We start from the raw sequence: 19,974 nt of genomic DNA, 5'->3' as shown, positions 1-19,974 counted from the left end.
CTCTGTTCTCAGTCCACTTTCTCTCTGGAGCCTGGTGATTTTTTTGTTTCTCTGGTGATGGTGTTTTCTGGCTATGAAAGGCGCTGATTTTGTGGTAATGGAGATTGGTTGTTAGCGGGGCTCTTAAGCCTTGCTTTTCTCGGTCGCCATCTTCCCAGAAGTCTTGGATTTTATTATGAAATTTGTAATTGTGTTTACTGACAGGTAATTGGAGAAAAGGTAATTAAAAGTTACACTCAATTCCCCATGTAGATGCTGTCAGTGATCTAAAGGTAATTTGAAAGCTGAAGTCTGATGGGACCAAGGAATACCAAACCTCTATATCAGGGCTCAGTATCTCATCCCAATTACATTATAGACTCGACCTCTCCCTGCAATATTTACAGTGTGGAATTACATGGCTCATAGGTGAGCATCTTTTTCTTTGAATTGGAAGCAAGAAAGATATGGAGAGGGGGAAGGGACACCATTTCTGAATTTGAATGAAGCTGTATAAGCTTTCACAGGAAATGGAGGCTATTTCTGACAGGTGCAGAATGAACTGTGTCCTCCCCACCTTATCCAGTGCACTGGTGATTCTTTCAGTGGCTGTCATGGGTTCTTCATATCAGCCCTTCTGAAAGCTGACTGCTACTTTTCTTCCTTTCTTTTTATTCTCATCTATCTTCTCTTGATTTAAAGTCATTATCTTCAAAATTGTATGCATAAAAGTTGATATTTAGCTACATAGTTCTCAAAATATTTTATCTGCATGAGAGTTGTAATGAAGATTTCCTTCAGTTACTCAGTGACGAAAAGCTGTAGGCACAATTTACAACCTCTTCTCTTTTGAAATATCAAAGGAAGAAGTAGTCAATATTATTCTTAGCATTGTACAATTAGTGAGGATGCTGGAATTAATTGTTGATTAAAATCTAAATGGAGAAAGCTGATCATCAACTACTAATCATTCCTGTTGCAATTTGAATCTACAGAGAGTTTTAGGACATGCATTCAGGTTTCTAGAAGAAAACTGAGGGAAGTCCAGGTCACATTCTGACTCCCTGAGGCATAGTCCTGCCCTTATTCTGTTCAGCAGTGGAACCTCAAAGGTCATCCTGACGTGAAGAAACCTGGAAGGGAACATGGCAGGCTCACAGCTGATATGTCCTGAGTTCCTGTGAGGAAAACAGAACATAGAGCACAGCATTAAGGTGCTCCTGGAGCTCTTGTCTCTTAAGGCATTTTGTTCTTGTTTACTTCATATCCAAATAATCTGTGAGGTTTCTCTGATAGAATGAGGGCAGGACTATATTTGGGGGGCTAGAATGTTATCTAGACCTCCTTCATTTTTCTTCTAGAATCCCGGGTGCATGTCCTAAAACTGTCCTTAGATTCAGACTTTTGACCTTAGGGTGGAGACAGTATTTATTTATTAGCTTTTTATTTATTTATTTAGCTTAACATAGCAAACCCTTATGAATATTCTGTCGTGATTAGTTCTATTGTGTTAGAAAAAATGTCCAACTTGTGGTCTGCAGTTCTGTCAATTCTTTCCCCGTGTTATTGATGGCGAATGAATGAAGCTGTCTAAGAATCTTGATTTTTATTAAGTCTAGATTTTAGCTTCTTTCTTTTTAGTGTATCCTTCCCCGTAATTCCTCAAAATATGCTTGTCATTCTCTAACAATTGGAGATACCACTGTCTTTAAAATAATTTTATGAGAGAACATCCCTCGTTTGTGCTTTCCATGTTTTAAAAAAAAAACTACATCCATAACTAGATGTTTCTCACTTTACATAACCATACTACATCATGACTATTTTTTATCTGTAATTTGACATGTTTCATATTCTTTCTTGCTCTTTTACTTTCTTCTTCCGTCCTTCTGTCTCCTCCCTTCCCTAGGCGTGCTGTGTCACAATCTCCTGCTGCAGATTATGTATTTGCTCACTATTTTCATAATCTTTGGACACCATTTATCACAGATTTATTTTTGGTTCTGGGGATTGACCCTTGAGGCATTCAATCTCTAAGCTATGCCCCCAGCCCAATTTTATTTCTCCATTTGGAAACAGGGTCTCACTAGGATTCTTAGAGCTTGGCTGCATTGCCGAGGCTGACTTTGAACGTGTGATCCTCCTGTCTCTGCCTCCCACGTAGTGGGATTACAAGTGTGTGCTACCACACCCCACTACCATAGAAGATTTATAATGTGTGACCCTACCCTAAATTTTCATGCGTGGAAACACAGGAGAATGAGAAGTTATGGGAGTCACTTCCTACACGTGCAAACCTCCTGTCACAGATTTACTGACGGGAAAATGATAGGATATGCTACTCATTGGAATTCAATTGAACATTCTGGATGTTGGACATTCTCTTATTTCTCTATGCTTTTCTCTCTCTGTTTCCAAATTTCATTTGGTGAAATCCTGAAGAATTGAGTGGTGTAAGTATTGATAAGATTGTGAAACTTATTTTTTGTAGTGGAGTTCTAGACTTCATTTTTGTCTTGTTGGCCGTTCCACCAGTCTTCTCAACATTTTATGTTGTCTACTTATATGTAGAAAAAACATGGACATTATAATGCACTTTGCAGATGATGGCCAGAAAGACAGTATGTGTGTGGTTCTCAGTTTAGGGAGAAACTTCAAGTCTTATGACATTATGTAAAATATATTCAGTGTTTCTCTAAAGGAATAAGCAGAACTTGCTTTGTGATTTGGTTTTGTATCTTTACAGAAAAAAATTAGTGACCTGAAAAAGTGAAAATATTTCCATGCTGCCAATAAAAGAAGTAAGAATTTATGAAAGATCTGAATTATTTCGGCTATCAAGGGTAATGAGAAATTTTATCAGTTTCAAAATTCTAATGTTCTTTTCATGTATTTTTCTAATTTAGATATTTTATTTAATCTTATCTTATACCTGTTAAAATATGTTTACTTCTTCCATTCCTCTTTTTTTGAGGTCTGATATTATTTGTTACTTTAAAAAATTCTTATTTTTTACTTTCCATTCCTCTTGCTCACAAATTTATGTGCCTTTTGTAGAAACTTTTCAATCTATATTTGTGTCTGAGTGGCTAGATTAGAGGAATAAATTGAATGGATTATTGATGTTTGCAAATTACCTTGTTTTGCAAAGGGTAGAGATATAAGGTACTTATCAATTTAGAATTTGAAGAAATTAAGGGAACTGTGAAAACTAAGAGTCACAAGTATGCTGTTTCCAAAATAAAAACGAAAAATAGCCTACAAAATGTCAGACAATAGCATTCTATTTTGATGGTTAAGAGAATCTGGGACAAGAAGAAAGATAGTTGGTTTCATTTTGTATCTCTCTCTCTCTCTCTCTCTTTTTTTTTTTTTTTTTTTTTGGTGGTGGTACCAGGGTGGAACCCAGAGGCCTTCTACCTCCGGGCTATACTCCCAGACCTATTTTATAATTTGTTTGGAAACAGGGTCTCACTAAGTTGCTGAGAGCCTCACTAAGTTGCTGAGAGCCAGCTGAGGCTAGCTTCGAAACCGGGGCGATAGTCCTGTCTCAGTCTCCCAAGGGCGAAGATTACAAGTGTGTACCACCACACCTGGCTTTTGTATCTTTTTTTTTTTTCATTAAAATCCCGTTGTGTTGGTAATGGTTTATCTGTCATGTGCAAGACATCAAGATATCCCCTATGGTTAAATAGTTTTGTCCCATCAACCTTTCCATTTCCTCCTCCATCTCCTCCTTCTCCTCCTCCTCTTCCTCCTCCTCCTCCTCCTCCTCCTCCTCCTCCTCCTCCTCCTCCTCCTCCTCCTTTTCCTCTTTCTCCTCCTAATCTTGTGGCACTGGAGTTTGAAGGCAATGGTATTCTACTTCCAAGAAATTTTTTAATTTTTGTTTTTAAACAGTGTTTCACTAGGTTGTTGAGGGTCTGGCTAAGTTGCCGAGGGTGATTTCAAACCTGTAATTTTCCTGCTCAGCCTTCCAAGTACTAGGATTACAGCCATGCTAAGCCATGTCAGCCTTTGTCCTACTCTCTTCTGAAAAATACTTGTGAATATGACTGTTTTTTTCCATTGCTTCTGTTATCATGATCCAGCATCTTGGCAGCTTTCACATGACAGCCTCATATCAAGCACTGCTATCACTAAATTAACCCCTAACTGCAAAATCTTATCACATTACTGTCAGAACTTACAACTTTCTTTTCCTACAGCTATAAATACAAGTTCATCTTTCTGGCCCTCAATTCTACATCATCCTAATTCTAAATCATTTCTATTTTCCCATCAGCATTGTAACACTATGCGGACACCACAGAGCAAGGACCACTCATACATTAAGTAAAATGCCATTGTTACATTCAAAATTGTGGTAAATCCAGATAGCACAAAAGGATCATCTTAGCCATTTTTAAGTGTACAGGCTCAGTAGTAGGAACAATGCGCATGGTGTCCTACAAATAAGTACCAGAACTTTTTTTTTTATCACAAAACTGAAACCCTGTCTCCATTAAGAAACTTCCCATGTTACCCTCTCCTCAGCCTCTGGCAGCCATCCTTTTAATTTCTATAGCTATGAGTTTGAGCATCGTAGATATTTCATGTAGGTAGAACTATAGCCTTTGTGATGGTCATTTTGCACTAATACAGTGTCCTCAATTTTCACTCAATATTGATACGTGTTATTGCATGTATTAAAATTTCCTGTCTTTTATGGATGAACAACATTCTATTGTATGGAAAGACCTCATTTTGCTTTTGCATTCATCATTTGATAGACATTTGTTTTCACATCTTAGTTATGATCAATAATGTTGCTATGAGATAGATTATAATGTCATCTTTTTGAAGATTTACTCTCAACTTCCTTGGCTATATATCAAGAAGTAAAATTGTTGGATGACATGGTAACTTAATTTCTAATTTTGTTGAGGAAACTCCATATTGCATTCCTTGGACTCTGTGTCAGCTGACATTCCCACCACCTTGCACAAAATTTCCAGTTCCTCAGTGTCCTGTCCAATACCTGATATTTTCTAGTTTTGTTTTTGTTTATTGTGCATTATGAACATTAGTTCATCCTACTGCGTGTGATAGAATATCACATTGTTATTTTAATTTTAATTCCCCCAGCTAGTTGGTGATGTTGAGCAACTGGTCGTGTATTATTTGGCCATTGATTTTTTAGGGGAAGAAATATATAAAGGTCTTATATCAATGCTTTAAATTGGGTATTAGAGTTTTTTGAGTTGTAGATCTATATATGTTTTGAATTTTAACCCTTTATCAAATATATGATTTTTAAATACATTCTCCATTTTCTTTTGTATTTTGAGTTCCAGAGTGTATGAATTTCAGAAACAGACGTGTTTTTTAAATCTCCTATGGGAAGCTGGGAGTGGTGGCGTATGCTTGTAATCCCAGTACTTGGGAGGCTGAGACAGGAAGATTGTGCAGGTTCAAAGCCAGCCTCAGCTACTTAGTGAGGCTCACAGCAACTTAGTGAGACCCTGTTTTCAAATAAAATATAAAATTGGTCTGGGAGTGTAGCCCGGAGGTAGAAAGCCCCTGGGTTCCATGCCTAGTACCATAAATAAATAAATAAATAAATAAATAAATAAATAAAATCTTCTGTGGGAATAATATAGAGAATAATTGGGAATTTTGACTTATTTTTAACAATGAGATTTAACATCCTGTAACATCTTTGTTTATTAAATAATTTATTTTCATTCTAAGAGGACTTTTTAAGGTAGCCTCATCTTTTAGTTATATTATTTGAAATTTAAAAATTAAATTTAAATTGATGTGTTGAAAATCACTGTAATATTTTGATACTTGTTATTCCTACCTAGAAAGGATATTGAAATTTTACATTAATTCTAATTGTTATTCATTTAATTTAACTTAATAGCCAAAATGAATAGCCAGATTAGGAAAAAACAATTTTGTAGTTACAAATATTTTGCATAATTTAAAAATTCCTATTATGTTGATTCCATAAAAAATGTTGCACAATTGCAGATTAAATGACTATTGTAGTCCTGTTTCTGATGTTAAGGGATCTGAGTGTCCTGATTCAACATCTTGATTTGAAAAATTCTTGCATCTTATCAAAATATTTTCATCAAAGGATCATTAGCAACTTCTAATTCTGCATTCTATCTGTTCTTATTACATATGTGATATTTGCTCAATATTCCTAGTAGAAATGTTGGTATAACAAGTCTTTTGATTTAAGAAGGAGATTATGAAACAGACACAACAATGAACCATGCATTGAATATATGAGAGAAACATTACAATTAAGGAACGGAAGTTGTAAATTTGAAGATATCAAATGTCCCAATCATTGAACTTTGTTATATATATGTAATATGTATTTCTGAAATCAACACAATATATTTACTGCTATAAACAGAAAACTCTTAGGATGCATTTATATATGGAAAAACTCTGTACAGATGATGAAGTGATGAACAGTTGAGTTAATTTACATTAAAAAAAACATAATACACACTTGTAATGTTCTCTTCTAGATTTGTTGAACCTAATACATTTTTTCTTTTTAGCTGGAAGGAGAATGATTCCTGAGAATTTGACAGTGGGGATTTTCTTTTTCTTTTATACTGCAGTGGGAATTCTGGGCAATTCCTTACTTCTATTTTATTATTTTTTCTCTGCTTTGACTGGAAAGAGTTTGATGCCCAAAGACCTCATTGTGAGGCACTTGACTTTAGCCAACTCCTTAGCTATGTTCTCAAAAGGAATTCCTCATATGATGATGGAGTTTGGGTTGCAATATCTCCTGGATGATGTAGCATGTAAACTTGCTGTCTACATTTATCGAGTAGCCAGGGGCACTACCATGCAAACCATGTGCCTGCTCAGCTGCTTCCAAGCAATCTCAATCAGCCCCAGCAACACTAGGTGGATGAAGCTGAAACACAGAGCCTCCAAGTATGTTAGTTCCTCCTGTTTAATCAGCTGGCTTTTGCATCTGCTTATAAACACCAGAATTCTCATGAGAGTGACTGGTCTTTATCACAGCAGAAATGCCACTAATGCATTCAACCTTGGGTACTGCTCAGCATTTGTTCCCAGAACCATTACAACTCCGCTGTATTTTCTGATGCTCTGCTTCACTGATGTTTTGTGTTTGGGTCTCATGGCCTGGGCAAATGTGTTCATGGTGAGCACCCTCCTCAGGCACAAGAGGCAAGTAGAGTATCTTCACAGTGTGCACCACTCACCTGGAGTCTCCCCTGAAGTCAGAGTCGCCCAGACTATCCTGATCCTGGTCTGCACCTTTGTCTCTACCTACTCAGCCTCTTCCATTCTGTTAATCTGTATAGCACTCTTTGATAGTGCAAGACTGTGGATGATAAGCACCATTGCATTTGTAGATACCTGTTTCCCCACTTTTAGCCCCTTCATTCTCATCAGTAGTAACAAATCTGCTTCCAGGCTCTATTTTTCCTGCTGGGGAAAAGGTAATTTTCTCTGAACATGTCAGAAGTTCTGGTGGTTGGTGGTTTGACACAGTCATATGTTCTTTCATTCATTACACAAGACTAAGCCTCATTGTGGACCAGATATTATTCATTGGTGCCATATAGTAGATACATACAGCCATCATAGAGGCTGCAAGACATTTCACTGATGTCACTTCTCTTTGCCTTCATTCTAAAGACTTTGCAGGAAGCATTATACATTGAATAACATATTATACTCAGAACTGATCAAATAGGAGTTTCGTTATAGATTTTACTTGTATGGAGAGGGTTGACTCTAATCCTACCATTTCAATTAATGAGGCAAATTAAGGCTGGAGATATTGCCAAATATTTATGAATTTGTAAGCAATAAAAAGTACCAACTTTCCCAAAATTACTTCTCTGTCATATAAGAAGATCATTAAACCATCTTATCAAAGCACTTTCTTTCAAAATTTAATACACAAGAATGGGCGGTATGCTGGGTGTGGTGGCACGTACTTCTAATTCCAGTACTTGGGATGCTGAGACAGAAGGATCACAAATTTAAGACCTGCTTCAGCAACCTAGCAAGGCCCTTTTTTATGTAGTGAAACTGTGTTTCAAAATAATAAAATTAAAATAAAATAAAACTGGGAGCCGGGCGTGGTGGCGCATGCTTGTAATCCCCGCGCTTGGGAGGGTGAGACAGGAGGATCACACAGGTTCGAAGCCAGCCTCAGCTACTTACTGAGGCACTCAGCAACTTAGTGAGACCCTGTTTCCAAATAAAATATAAATTAGTTCTATGAGTAGAGCCCAGAGGTAGAAAGCCTCTGGGTTCCACCCCCAGTACCACCAAAAAAATAAAATAAAATAAAACTGGGGATGTAGCTCTGAGTTCAGTCTCATGTAACACACACACACACACACACACACACACACACACACACACACACACACTGTGAAAAACTTTCTGTTGATGTTTACCAGGGCAAAAACTTTAAACATAAATCTCTATAATTTTTAACTTAATTTCAATATTTTAAACTGGTGTTTGGTTAGTTCAGGTGACTATGATATGATACATTTAGTGTTGTTTACCTTGTTTGTAGATTTAGGCCAAGTATCTCTTATCATATATATTATATATTAGAAATGGAAATGAATATTCTACACTAATTATTTAAGTACCTAGTATTTCTCAGGATATATGAGAGAGAGAGAGAGAGAGAGAGAGAGAGAGAGAGAGAGAGAGAGATCTCATGTGATCATGTATAGAGTTGGTGCTAGGAAGTGATGTAAGTACCCAGAAAGCTGAGTAAAGTTCTGAGACAAAATCAGGCTCATGTGGAGATACTGAACTGAGAAGATGCAATAATATATGGAAATAGTGCTTTATGTAACTTGTAAACCAAAAGCAGGTAATTTGTAAATTTTAAAACATTAGAAATTGGGTTGGGATGTAGCTCAGTGACAAAGTGCTTGCTTGGCAAGTGCACTGCCCTGGGTTCGATCCCCAGTCCAAAAAGACAAAAAAACAAAACAACAAAAAAAAACATTAGAAATGATGACTCTTTAAAAAAAAGAAATGATGAATTTTATATAAACTACAACCTTGTGATATCTTCCTTTATAAGATGGCCAAATAAGCAGAAGATATAACTCCAGTTTAAAAATAAATTTATTAAGTCACTCTAATTTTTCAAAAAGACTACCTTAAAGGAATGTTATTTTGCAAATATGGAATATTTTATATTCTTTTTTGTATTTATATTACTTATTTTTAAATTTTTTATTGGTGCACTGTAGTCTCACATTATAATGTAGTTCAGCGTGATAGTGACATACTTGCACTGCCTCCTTCCTCACTCTTCCCCTTCCCCATACATGATATTGAGGTTGGCACTGGTATTCTCATATGTGAACCTAATGTCAATTTAAATGATTTCTTCATTAATTCTCTCTCCCTCCACCACCCTCCCCTATAGCACCTCTCTTGCTCCACTGAGGATTCTCCTCCATTATCTAAGTCTACTCCTGCATCACGATTATTCCCTAGCTTCTGCATATGAGAGAAACCATATGACTCTTCACTTTCTGTGACTTTGTAATTTCTTGTAACATAATGTTAGGTTCACCCATTTTCCTGAAAATGACATAATATTGTTCTTTATTGCTGAGTAGAATTCCACTGTCTGTATATCCCATAGTGTTGTAATTTACTGACCTATTAGTGGACAACTAGGTTGGCTGCATAATTTGGCTATTGTGAATAAATTGGGTTGCTATAAAAATGAATAGGCATATATTGCTATAATATTTTGAAACTCTTATATACATAAACCAAGTATTTATATTATCTGTATATGAGACCCAGCCTCTGTGGCTTTTTTGTTTCTTTTTTCTACTAACCCTAGATTTCACATTTATTATTCAATAGCACAGGTTAAAATTTATCCTGAAAAAGGTGACAGTATTGAGAGGTGATGGAACCTTTAAGAGGTGGGTGCTGGTGGAAGGAGGTTGGGTTAGTTATCGGGGTTGGACCCTTGATGAGGACACTGGGACCCACCTCCTCTCCCTCTCTGTGCTTTCTGACTGCCATAAGGTGAGCAGTCGTTTGACAAACGACGCCACCATAGACTGTGCTGCAACAGTTCCAAAGCCATTTGGGCAAAGCAAATTCCATAGGACTAGAATCTCAGAAACGCTGAACTAAAATAAATCTTTCCTTCTTTAATATATCTTAGGTATTTTGTCACAGCAGCAGAAAGTGACTACCACAAGACTATTTGAGCAAGATTGTTTCAAAATAAGAGCTAACCCCACATGAAACATCGGGATATTATTTTTTTGTGTTTGTGGTACTGGGGATTGAATCCAGGGAAATCCTATCTCTGAGCTACACTCTCCCCAGTTCTATTTTTCATTTTTTATTTTGAAACAGGGTCTAAGTTGTGGAGGGCCCCGCTAAGTTGTGGATGCTGGCCTTGAACCTGCTATCCTCCTGTTTCAGCATTCCAAGTAGTGAGATTACAGGCATGTGCCAGCATGCCCAGCAAGATATTACTATTATATTTTTTATTTATACTACACTAGCACAATTGTTTTTCTTACATTATCAACATATATTTTCAAAAATATCTATAACATTTATCAGCCTCAACAAACCCTTCCATATTCCTCTCTATGAAGGAAGGGGGAGAGAGAGGAGAGAGGAGAGAAGAGAGAGGAGAGAGAGAGAGATAGTTTTCTCTGGCTGGGCTTTTCTAAAATGCCCCTTCAATTTCTTGATTTTTTTTTTTTGTGTGTGTGTGTGTGGTACTGGGGTTCCTGGAAGCCCTTCTACCTCTGGGCTACACTCCCATACACCTATTTTTTATATTTTTATTTGGAAACAGGGTCTCTTAAGCCAGCACCACTGGCTTCGAACCTGCGCGATCCTCCTGTCTCCGCCTCCCAAGCGTGGGGATTACAAGCATGCGTCACCACGCCGGGCTCAATTTCTTGATCTTATTACAACCTGGCTTGTCTTCCCTTGCCATTCAGAATTTTATACAGTAATGTCTTAGGATTTTATTATCATAACAGTATTTATAAGACCAAGTGTTTCAATATAAGAATACAAACAGGCATATACTTTCCACATATTGTGTATTTAATAAATCAATTACATTTCTTTCTTAAAAGTCATAGGAGGAATTCTAGACAGAGGAGAAACCATAGATGAGCAAATAAGGTGACCTAACTGAGGGGGATGAAAGGGGGAAAGAAGGAAATTCTCTAATGTGCATGACATACATTCATAAACATATCAAAGTCAATCAGTAAGCCAAGTATGAGAAGGAGGGAGGGGGAGGAATGGAGCAAGAATTGGGGAAGAGCTAAATGAGTGATGTGTGCATGTATGCCTCTACCATTTGTACCCCATTAAGATGTATGACTACAATGCACCAATAAAAGAATTTTTTAAAAAAAAAGTCCCTGGCCAAGAGGGGAAGCACTCAGTAAATGCATTGCTATTAAAATCCCTTTTGTGCCACCGGGCCTGGTAGCACATGCTTGTAATCCCAGCATTCGGGAGGTTGAGACCAGAAGATCGGGGTTCGCGGACAGCCTCAGCTACTTAGTGAGGCCCTCTGTAACTTAGTGAGACCCTGTCTCAAAATAAAGAATAAAAAAAATAGGGCAGAGGGTGTAGCTCAGAGGTCAAATGCCCCTGGGTTCCATCTCTAAACCTGCAAAAAAAAAAAAATTCCTTTTGTGTAAATTGTAGATCATGAACAAAGGACTAGGCACATGAAGAGCTTCAGTTAAAGGCTCCTGAGGCTGTGAAAATGTTCTGTTTTTAAAAGATGGGCTAGCCAGGTGTGGTGGCGCATGCTTGTAATCTCAGCATTCTGGAGGCTGAGACAGGAGGATGGTGGTTCGCAGATAGCTGCAGCTACTTACTGAGGCCCTTTGAAACTCAGTGAGACCCTGTTTCAAAATAAAAAAATAGGGCTGGGGGTGTATGCTCCTGGATTCCATCCCCAGTACTGCCAAAAAAAAAAAAAAGATGAACCACTGAGGCAAATCCTTAAGACTTTGAAGAATAAAATCTTGTTCTGAATCATCTTCATGACTCTGACCTAGAAAGGACTTCTCTTTGTTGCAGGTTTGGTTGCAGTTACTGGTCATTTGGTCATCTCAGGGGCCCTCCTTTTTCTTCTGCTGATCTTCCATGTGACTTGCAGTTTCTTGCAAGCCATGGACCAAATGATCTCAAGCAGTGCCGAGCTTAGCCTATTGTTAAATGCTCTTTGGACATTAAAGGAAATGGTAAAGTTCAGCATATGTGTCCACTGCTTCTACATTCCTTACCCACAGAAATAGTCCAACCCTCTGACCATCAAGTAGACTACCTTATCAAGGCTGTATCTTCCTTTTTTCTCAGAAGTATTAGGCTCCATTCCTACACCATGAAACACTCCTCAGATTTACTAACTCCGGAAGAGACATGTTCTCTACAATATAGGCTTTCTCTCTTAAAGACTTACAAAACGCCTGATTTACGTGCAAGTTTGGGTATTTCCAGGTAACCATTTCTTCAGTGAAATGTTTCTCATGCCTTTTCCTCTTTACTGAGAAATTGAAATTCAGTCATTATAATTTTTCTCTTACACCGTCTCTTTTCCTCAAAGAAGAAACAAGAAAAGACAAGGATCCCAATTTTCATAGTCTTCTCTCAGGTGACAGTTACTGTTTTTATTAGCTACTCATACTATCTCAAAATCCTGAAAATAATTAATTGAAACCCAAATGGAGAAAAACTGACGATTACCTATTGTAGTGTGTGTGTGTGTGTGTGTGTGTGTGTGTGTGTGTGTGTGTTACTAGGGATTGAACCCAGGGGCATTCTCCTGTTCTAACTCCAAGCTACATTCCCAGCACTATTTTTTACTTTTATTTTGAAACAAGGTCTGCTAAGTTGATGAGCCTCACTACTTGGTGAGATTGTTCTCAAACCTACAATCCTCCTTTCTCAGTCTCCGAAATGTTAAGATTACAGGCATGTGCCACCACAACCCCTAGCATCAAATGAAAGCCCTACTGGCTCCCCTCTGCTCTGCATTCCAGAGACTGGTGGCTCTGGATCCAGTCACCACTCAGAGCTGCCCCAGAGTTTGCGTTAGTCTCTATATTGTGTCCAGGTTGACTCCTGGCATGGGTATGCATGAATATATAAAATGAAAAGTATTGAGTGGCCACTGAGGATTAGGTACATAGAGAGAAAGAAAAGCAAGAACCAATTAAAAAGAAATTGTAAGCTAAACTTGGTGTTAAGATTTAAGATTACAGGTGTGTGCCTGTAATCTTAGAACTTGGCAGCCAGAGATAGGAGGATTGCAGGTTGCCATCCAGTTTTAGCAATTTAGTGAGGCTCTCCACAACTTAGTAAGTGAAAGGTTCGAGCCCGCCCCTGCCCCGCAGGGGGCAGGACCGGAAGCTAGGAGGCGGAGCCTGGTGATTCCCGGAGGGGACCACGCCTCCCGATCAGGGGAGAAGCAAGTTCAGAGTTCGGAGAGGAGCCCGAGAGAGACAGAGAGCACGCAGGGGCTGGCGGCCGACTTCCCACGAATAAAGACATCCATATCATTTATTATGGATCTCCGCGTGTATCTGTGCGCCAGTGGGACCCGCGATATCTTTCAATTGGTACCGAAACCCGTACCGGACTTATGGGACCTGGCTTGGATCTGCGCTTATTGTATCCCCATCTGCTCTGCCTGTGGCTCACACTCTATGCTCGGACTTTACACAAAGGCATGGGCCACTCCGGCTCCATCCCTTCTCTGCGCGCCCGCCCGCCCTGCCGGCTTCTGCAAAAGCTAAAAGAAGATAGCGGCGCCGCCAGGACGGGCCCGCGCCGCCCGCCCACGCCGCCCGCCGCCGGGATGGGACTGCGCTGCCCACGGACCACGCCACGCCACGCGCCTATGTCTTCTCTGCGCCTGGCGTTGCTTAGACCCGCCTGCCGGGGCCGCCTGCCTCCTCCATCTAGGCGGCTATAACTCTGCTAAACAGCCCCTGGCCCACCAAGTCCAGCCCGCGCTCCAGCTGGTTCCTCCACTCGGACTCGCGCCCTGGCACCCTTCACCCTGTGCCCGCCCACCCCCGCTGCCTGGGCCTGGCCATTCCGGTAAGCAGCCACATGGAATTACTTGGGGGTGGGGGGTCGCCAGCTTTGGCCCGCCATCTTGGACACGTGGAATCACTGGGGGGCCGCCATCTCGGCCCCACCATCCTTAACCCCTCCCACCTCATGGCCTCACTGGAGGCCTCACCATCTTTAACCCCTCCCACCTCATGGCCTCACTGGAGGCCTCGCCATCTTTAATCCCTCCCACCTCATGGCCTCACTGGAGGCCTCGCCATCCTTAACCCCTCCCACCTCATGGCCTCACTGGAGGCCTTGCCATCTTGAACCCCTCCCACCTCATGGCCTTACTGGAGGCCTCGCCATCTTTAACCCCTCCCACCTCATGGCCTCACTGGAGGCCTCGCCATCTTTAATCCCTCCCACTTTCCACTCCTAACCAATCCTAGGAGTCGGCGGCCATCTTTCTGGCCCGAGCCAGGCGGCTTGGCACCTGCTCTGCCTGCCAACCGCCTGTGCGGGCCAGGACCTCTGCCTGCCGCTTGGACCTCCTAAAGCCACCATTCCAGCTTGGCGCTCCGGTCACCGCCGGGACCTCTGGCCGGTTTGCCCCGCCCGCCCCGAGCCAGGCTCACTGGCAGTGCTCCTCGGGGCCCAGCCTCAGCGTCTGGTGCGCGCTTGGAAGCCATTTTGTCTCCACGCCACGGGCCCAGCAAGCCATACCGCCTGAGCACCCCTACTGATCCCGCCTGCGCCAGCCGCCAGTGCAGTCCACACCAGCCACCAGCATCTGCGCGCCCCAGATCCACCGCACCCCCAGCGGCTTCTCAGCGCTTCTGTCACAGCCAGCGCTGGCCGACAATGCTATACTCCAGTAAACTGCCTCCTTCCCTTGGTTAGCGGGTTCTGGACTTGGGTCTTCTGGTCCACTGGGACCCCAAAATCCAAGCGCTTGGTGACCCATTGTCCCCTGGTCCACTGGGACCACCCTCCGGATGACCAGGTCATCCTCCGGTTTTGAGAAGGAATGAAGACGTTCTTCCCTATCTCTTAACCTTCGTTTCCAAACGATTGAGCAGGGAAATCGGGGACGCCCATTTCCTGTTCTTTGTTTCCGCCCACGAACCAATTATGGGGAGTCAAACCTTTAAACTAGCAGATGCCCTGAGAGCCTGTCTGCCTTGATACGAGTTGGGAAATGGGTTGCGGTGGCCCAGGAATAGTTAGGAACTTTTCTAAGCGGTCTGGTATCCCTCCAAATGCTCTCCCCCATCAGCTGCCATTTATTTTCCCGCCAGCTGCCATTTTGTGATGGCGCGCAGTCGCTGCCTGGTGACATCACAGTCGCCATATTGGTCCCCACCAGACTGCAATTTTGTTGGGCAGCTGCCTGGCCGCTCTGCACGGTCCTAAATGCACTTGGCTTCTGGCTCCCTTTCCGGCCCACTTGGGCACGCCCTAGGTGCTGCAGGAAACGCCGGGGCCAGGCCAGGGTTGGGGCAACACCCTCTGTCTGCCCTTGGGGAGTCCGCATTGCCATTCTTGCCGGACACCCGCCCCAGGATGCGCTCTTTGTGTGTGAGTGTAGGTCTGTCGCAGCTGACAGAACCTTAACATGGCATCTAAAGTTTTAATTCCAGAGAGAAACAGGCGGAGATGGAGCATACACTCCAACTTTGCCAAAAGGTAGATCTCTGGTAGCTGCCCTTTGGCTGGCGGTGGTGGCTCAGCCCTCTGCAGAGCCACCTAGGTGTGGAGGACTGCAACGACGACTACCTCCCGGAGCCTGCCTGAAGTGGGGCGAAGCCACGCCCACCAATCAGACTGTGCCTGGCGTGTGGCCAGGAGGGCCACTGAAACAGTGCCCTTGAAAAAGGCCCTTGCCTGTTCAAGCCTCCTCAAGCGCATATCACTAAGCTCTCCAGGGTAACCTTCAACTCTCGCTGTGACCACATCCACCTGCCCCCTTCCAACGGCTCAGACTCCCATTTCTCCAGACCTCTGGGGCCCCTGACAATGCCCCTTCACAGCAGGAAGTCGCTAGAAGAGCCAATCATCGCCCCTTTTACCCCTTTAGTCAAAAAGGTCGGAGTGAAAGGTTTGAGCCCGCCCCTGCCCCGCAGGGGCAGGGCCAGAAGCTAGGAGGCGGAGCCCGGTGATTCCCGGAGGGGACCACGCCTCCCGATCAGGGGAGAAGCGAGTTCAGAGTTCGGAGAGGAGCCCGAGAGAGACAGAGAGAGAAGGGCTCTCCCCCACCAGCCCCCGCGAGCACGCGGGGGCTGGCGGCCGACTTCCCATGAATAAAGACATCCATATCATTTATTATGGATCTCCGCGTGTATCGGTGCGCCAGTGGGACCCGCAATATCTTTCAGTAAGATCCTGTTTCAAAATATAAAATAAGTAAAGCCGGAGGGGATAGCTCAGAGGCACAATGCCTCTGGGTTCAATCCCCAGGAATCCATACACACACACACACACACACACACACCAAACACAGAGAAGAAATAAAGCAAAATCATATGTGTTTCTAATCTACTCATAAAGTGCACACAACAGTTCTTTTATTTTGTGTGTGTGTGTGTGTGTGTGGTACTGGAGATGGAACCCTTCTACCTCTGGGCTACACTCCCAGGCCTATTTTATATTTTTTTATTTGGAAACAGGGTCTCTTAAGCCAGCGAGGCTGGATTCAAAACTGCAGGACCCTCCGGTCCTCTTGTCTCCAAGCCCGGCCACACAACAGTTCTTTTCAGGCAGGTTTTTTTCCCATCTTTCACCAAACCCCCTGGAAAGTCTGTATCTCTCTTTCCCATGCTGGCTCACAGTCAAGATCCCTGCTCAGATGGTGAATTTGCTGGACAGCAGAGCCTACTCTGGTCCCTACTTTCAGGTCCCTGGAGGAGAGCTTCCCCTCTCCTGCTGAGCCACTGACAGGGTCTATTCCTTTTTTTTTTTTTTTTTTTTTTTTTTGGTGGTACTGGGGTTCCTGGAAGCCCTTCTACCTCCAGGATACACTCCCAGACCTCTTTTTACATTTTATATTTGGAAACAGGGTCTCCTAAGCCAGCGCGCGTGGCTGGCTTCGAACCTGAGCGATCCTCCTGTCTCTGCCTCACAAGCGCGGGGATTACAAGCGTGCGCCACCACGCCCGGCCTGGTCTATTCCTTTTAATTATTTTTCTGTTCTAAATTCCTGTATCTCTGGTTTTTACTTCACGGCAATCTCTGAGTTGACTTCCAGGACTTGCCCTCAGTATTCCTGCCTCATGCCAGCACCTGGAAATGTGGTTTTTGTTGTGGTTGAAATGGGTTTGGTGTGTGAGGGGAGAAGTAATTCCCCCACCACAACTACACAAACAGTAAAACAGAGAAAAACCGTGGATTCTTGTTCTGAGCTAAGTATAAATACACATTAACCCAAACTCTTGCTGAAGATTTTAAAAAGTTTATTAAAAGATGGAAATACAGAAAACAGGAACAGCTCCATACTAGACTGGCATGGAGGGATGACTCAAATGAGTACACCAAAGGGCTTACACGTGGACTCGGCATTTTATACCCATGACCTCCATCTTGTTTGCGTGACTCTGACTAGTGAACGTCCCTGTAAGGTACCTCCCCTAGCAAGGTGTGGCAAGGCGTCTCCTTTCATGAAGGGCAAGGTCAAACCCTGCCCCATCCTCCCTAGATCATCATGTAGATCTCTTTAGAAAGCAGAAGTCCTAGCTCTCCTCCATTTGACTGCTTAATTGCTTTGAGCTAGGTTAATTTACATTGGAATAGCTGCCTGTTTTAGGCAGAAATCAAGTCATTTTTTTACCCATGTTTGCAGCCATTTTGACACAACTATTTTGAAATATACCAATTATTTTCTTTTGAAATATATTAATAATCAGAGCTTTCCCAAATCTTCCTAGGTCATTCCCAATACTGGTACAGTTTTGATTCAGTCTCAGAGAGAAGAAGCTACACAATGTTTCTTTAATCTTCAATTTTTACCCCGTGCCCTCTAGAAAATCCTGAGTACTCTCTTCTCTATTTCTGTACTGGGACATAATTTCTCCTCAGAGCTCCACAGCTAGCCATATTTACTTTATTTTATTTTTTATTTTTAAACATGATGTCACAAAATCGTGCAGGACCTCACTAAGTTTCTGAGGTTGGCCAAGAACCTGTGATCCTCCTGTCTCAGCCTCCCAAGTACTAGGATCACAAGCGTGTAGCACCACACCTGGATTGATATATTCTTGAAAGTACTAGGTAACCAGTGCCTGAACACTCTTCTTATCAAAGGTAACAATTTATTTTTAAAAACTATTATTGAATTGCAAACTTTCATATTTGCTCATTTTCTCTCATTTTTAAGTTTAGCTTTCCTTCAAGCCATTTTAGTTTTATGTTCATGAAACCTGTGTGTCTAGTTCCTGTCTGAGTTCCCAGATCTTTGATGCCCTGAGGTCCAGGAATGCATTCAAGGATATTTGTAAATGTATTAGAAACCAAAAAAAAAAAGTTTATAATTTATTTATTTTGGTGGTACTGGGGTTCCTGGAAGCCCTTCTACCTCTGGGCTACACTCCCAGACCTATTTTTACAATAGGGTCTCCTAAGCTAGCGTGCGCGGCTGGCTTCGAACGTGCGTGATCCTCCTGTCTCTGCCTCCCAAGCGCGGGGATTACTAGCATGCGCCACCACGCCCGGCAAAACAGTTTATAATTTAAAAATGGTTTCATCGCTGGGCATGGTGGCCTATGCTTCTAATTTCAGTCCTTGAGAGGTAATATTTGGGAGGCAGCCAGCCTCAGTAACTTAAGTGAGTTCTTCCACAATTTAGTGGGACCCTGTTTCAAATTTAAAAATAAAATAGTGCTAAAAGTATAACTTAGAGGTAGAATGCTCCTGCGTTCAATCCCTTCTAATGCACAAGTGTGGACGTGTGTGTGCACACAAACACACACAAACAATAGCTTTACCAACTTGCTTCCAAGTTGAGAGGAAGGTTATAGCTTTACTACCATCTATACAATCCAATCAAAGTGATCAGAGTGTGTTCCCAGAAGGAATCCCGGATTAGACTCAGCTGCCCTGAAGTCAGGGTGTGTCGCTGGAATGTGGCCCAGATGAGGTTAATTGGCTGATTTTTCTCCAGTATAAAAGGAAGGTAGTAGAAGTTGCATTTTCAAGAAAAAAAGAGGAACTGCAGACTTCAGGACTTAGGAGAAAAACAGCTTGCTGCTTGCCTGTGGAGCCTGCCTCATAATCTCGTGAGATTCACTGTCTTCTTCACCTTCTGTTCCCTGGTGAGTTATTCAGACAAGAAAGGGAGCATTCTTTCTTACAGTGATGTGCATCCTGGACTAGTGAAACGGGGGTTTCTTGAGAGGAAACCTGGCGTTTCCTCGAGATGAAACGGAGTTCCCTAAGAAGGAACTCAACGTTTCCTACCAGGTTCTTGTCTACGGTGAGCAAAGAATGACACCCGCAGACCTCAGGAAGGGGAGTAAAAGGTTTATTGGAAGCAGCAGGGAATGGGGGGAGAGAGTGGCTGAACACCCCAAAGGGGCTGGAACTCTGGGTCCAGCAGCTGCCTTCAGGACAACACTTGAGAGTAGCCCAAGCCGAATTGCCTTCAGGTACAGGCTGCTTTCTTCCAGAGTCCACACGATCTGCCAGAAGGGAATAGAGAAAAGTGGCCGAACACCCCATAGGGGCTGTTGAAACTCCGGGGTCCAGCTGGAACTCCGGGGTCCAGTAGCTGCCTTCAGGGTCACTACCAGAGTGTCGCCCGAGCCAAGTGCCCGTCAGTTGCAAACTACTTTCTCCCAGAGTCTACGCAATCTGCCAGAAAAGAGGCACAGGTCACCCCTAGGGGCCTGGTCA

General features: G+C 42.4%; 1 protein-coding gene across 1 annotated transcript; it reads left to right on the top strand.

Annotated features, from left to right (window-relative positions):
* Nucleotides 1–6,556: 6,556 nt before the first annotated feature.
* On the top strand, nt 6,557–10,170 carry LOC308268676 (vomeronasal type-1 receptor 4-like; the record flags this gene model as incomplete). Its single annotated transcript, XM_080703785.1, has 2 exons — nt 6,557–7,466; nt 9,926–10,170. The coding sequence occupies 2 exons, from the start codon at nt 6,557–6,559 to the stop codon at nt 10,168–10,170; spliced, it is 1,155 nt and encodes a 384-aa protein (XP_080559911.1).
* Nucleotides 10,171–19,974: the final 9,804 nt, after the last annotated feature.

The sequence above is a fragment of the Muscardinus avellanarius genome (assembly GCF_963383645.1).
Source record: "Muscardinus avellanarius genome assembly, chromosome: 10".
NCBI lineage: Eukaryota > Metazoa > Chordata > Mammalia > Rodentia > Gliridae > Muscardinus > Muscardinus avellanarius.
This window is presented reverse-complemented; position numbering and strand designations above follow the sequence as displayed.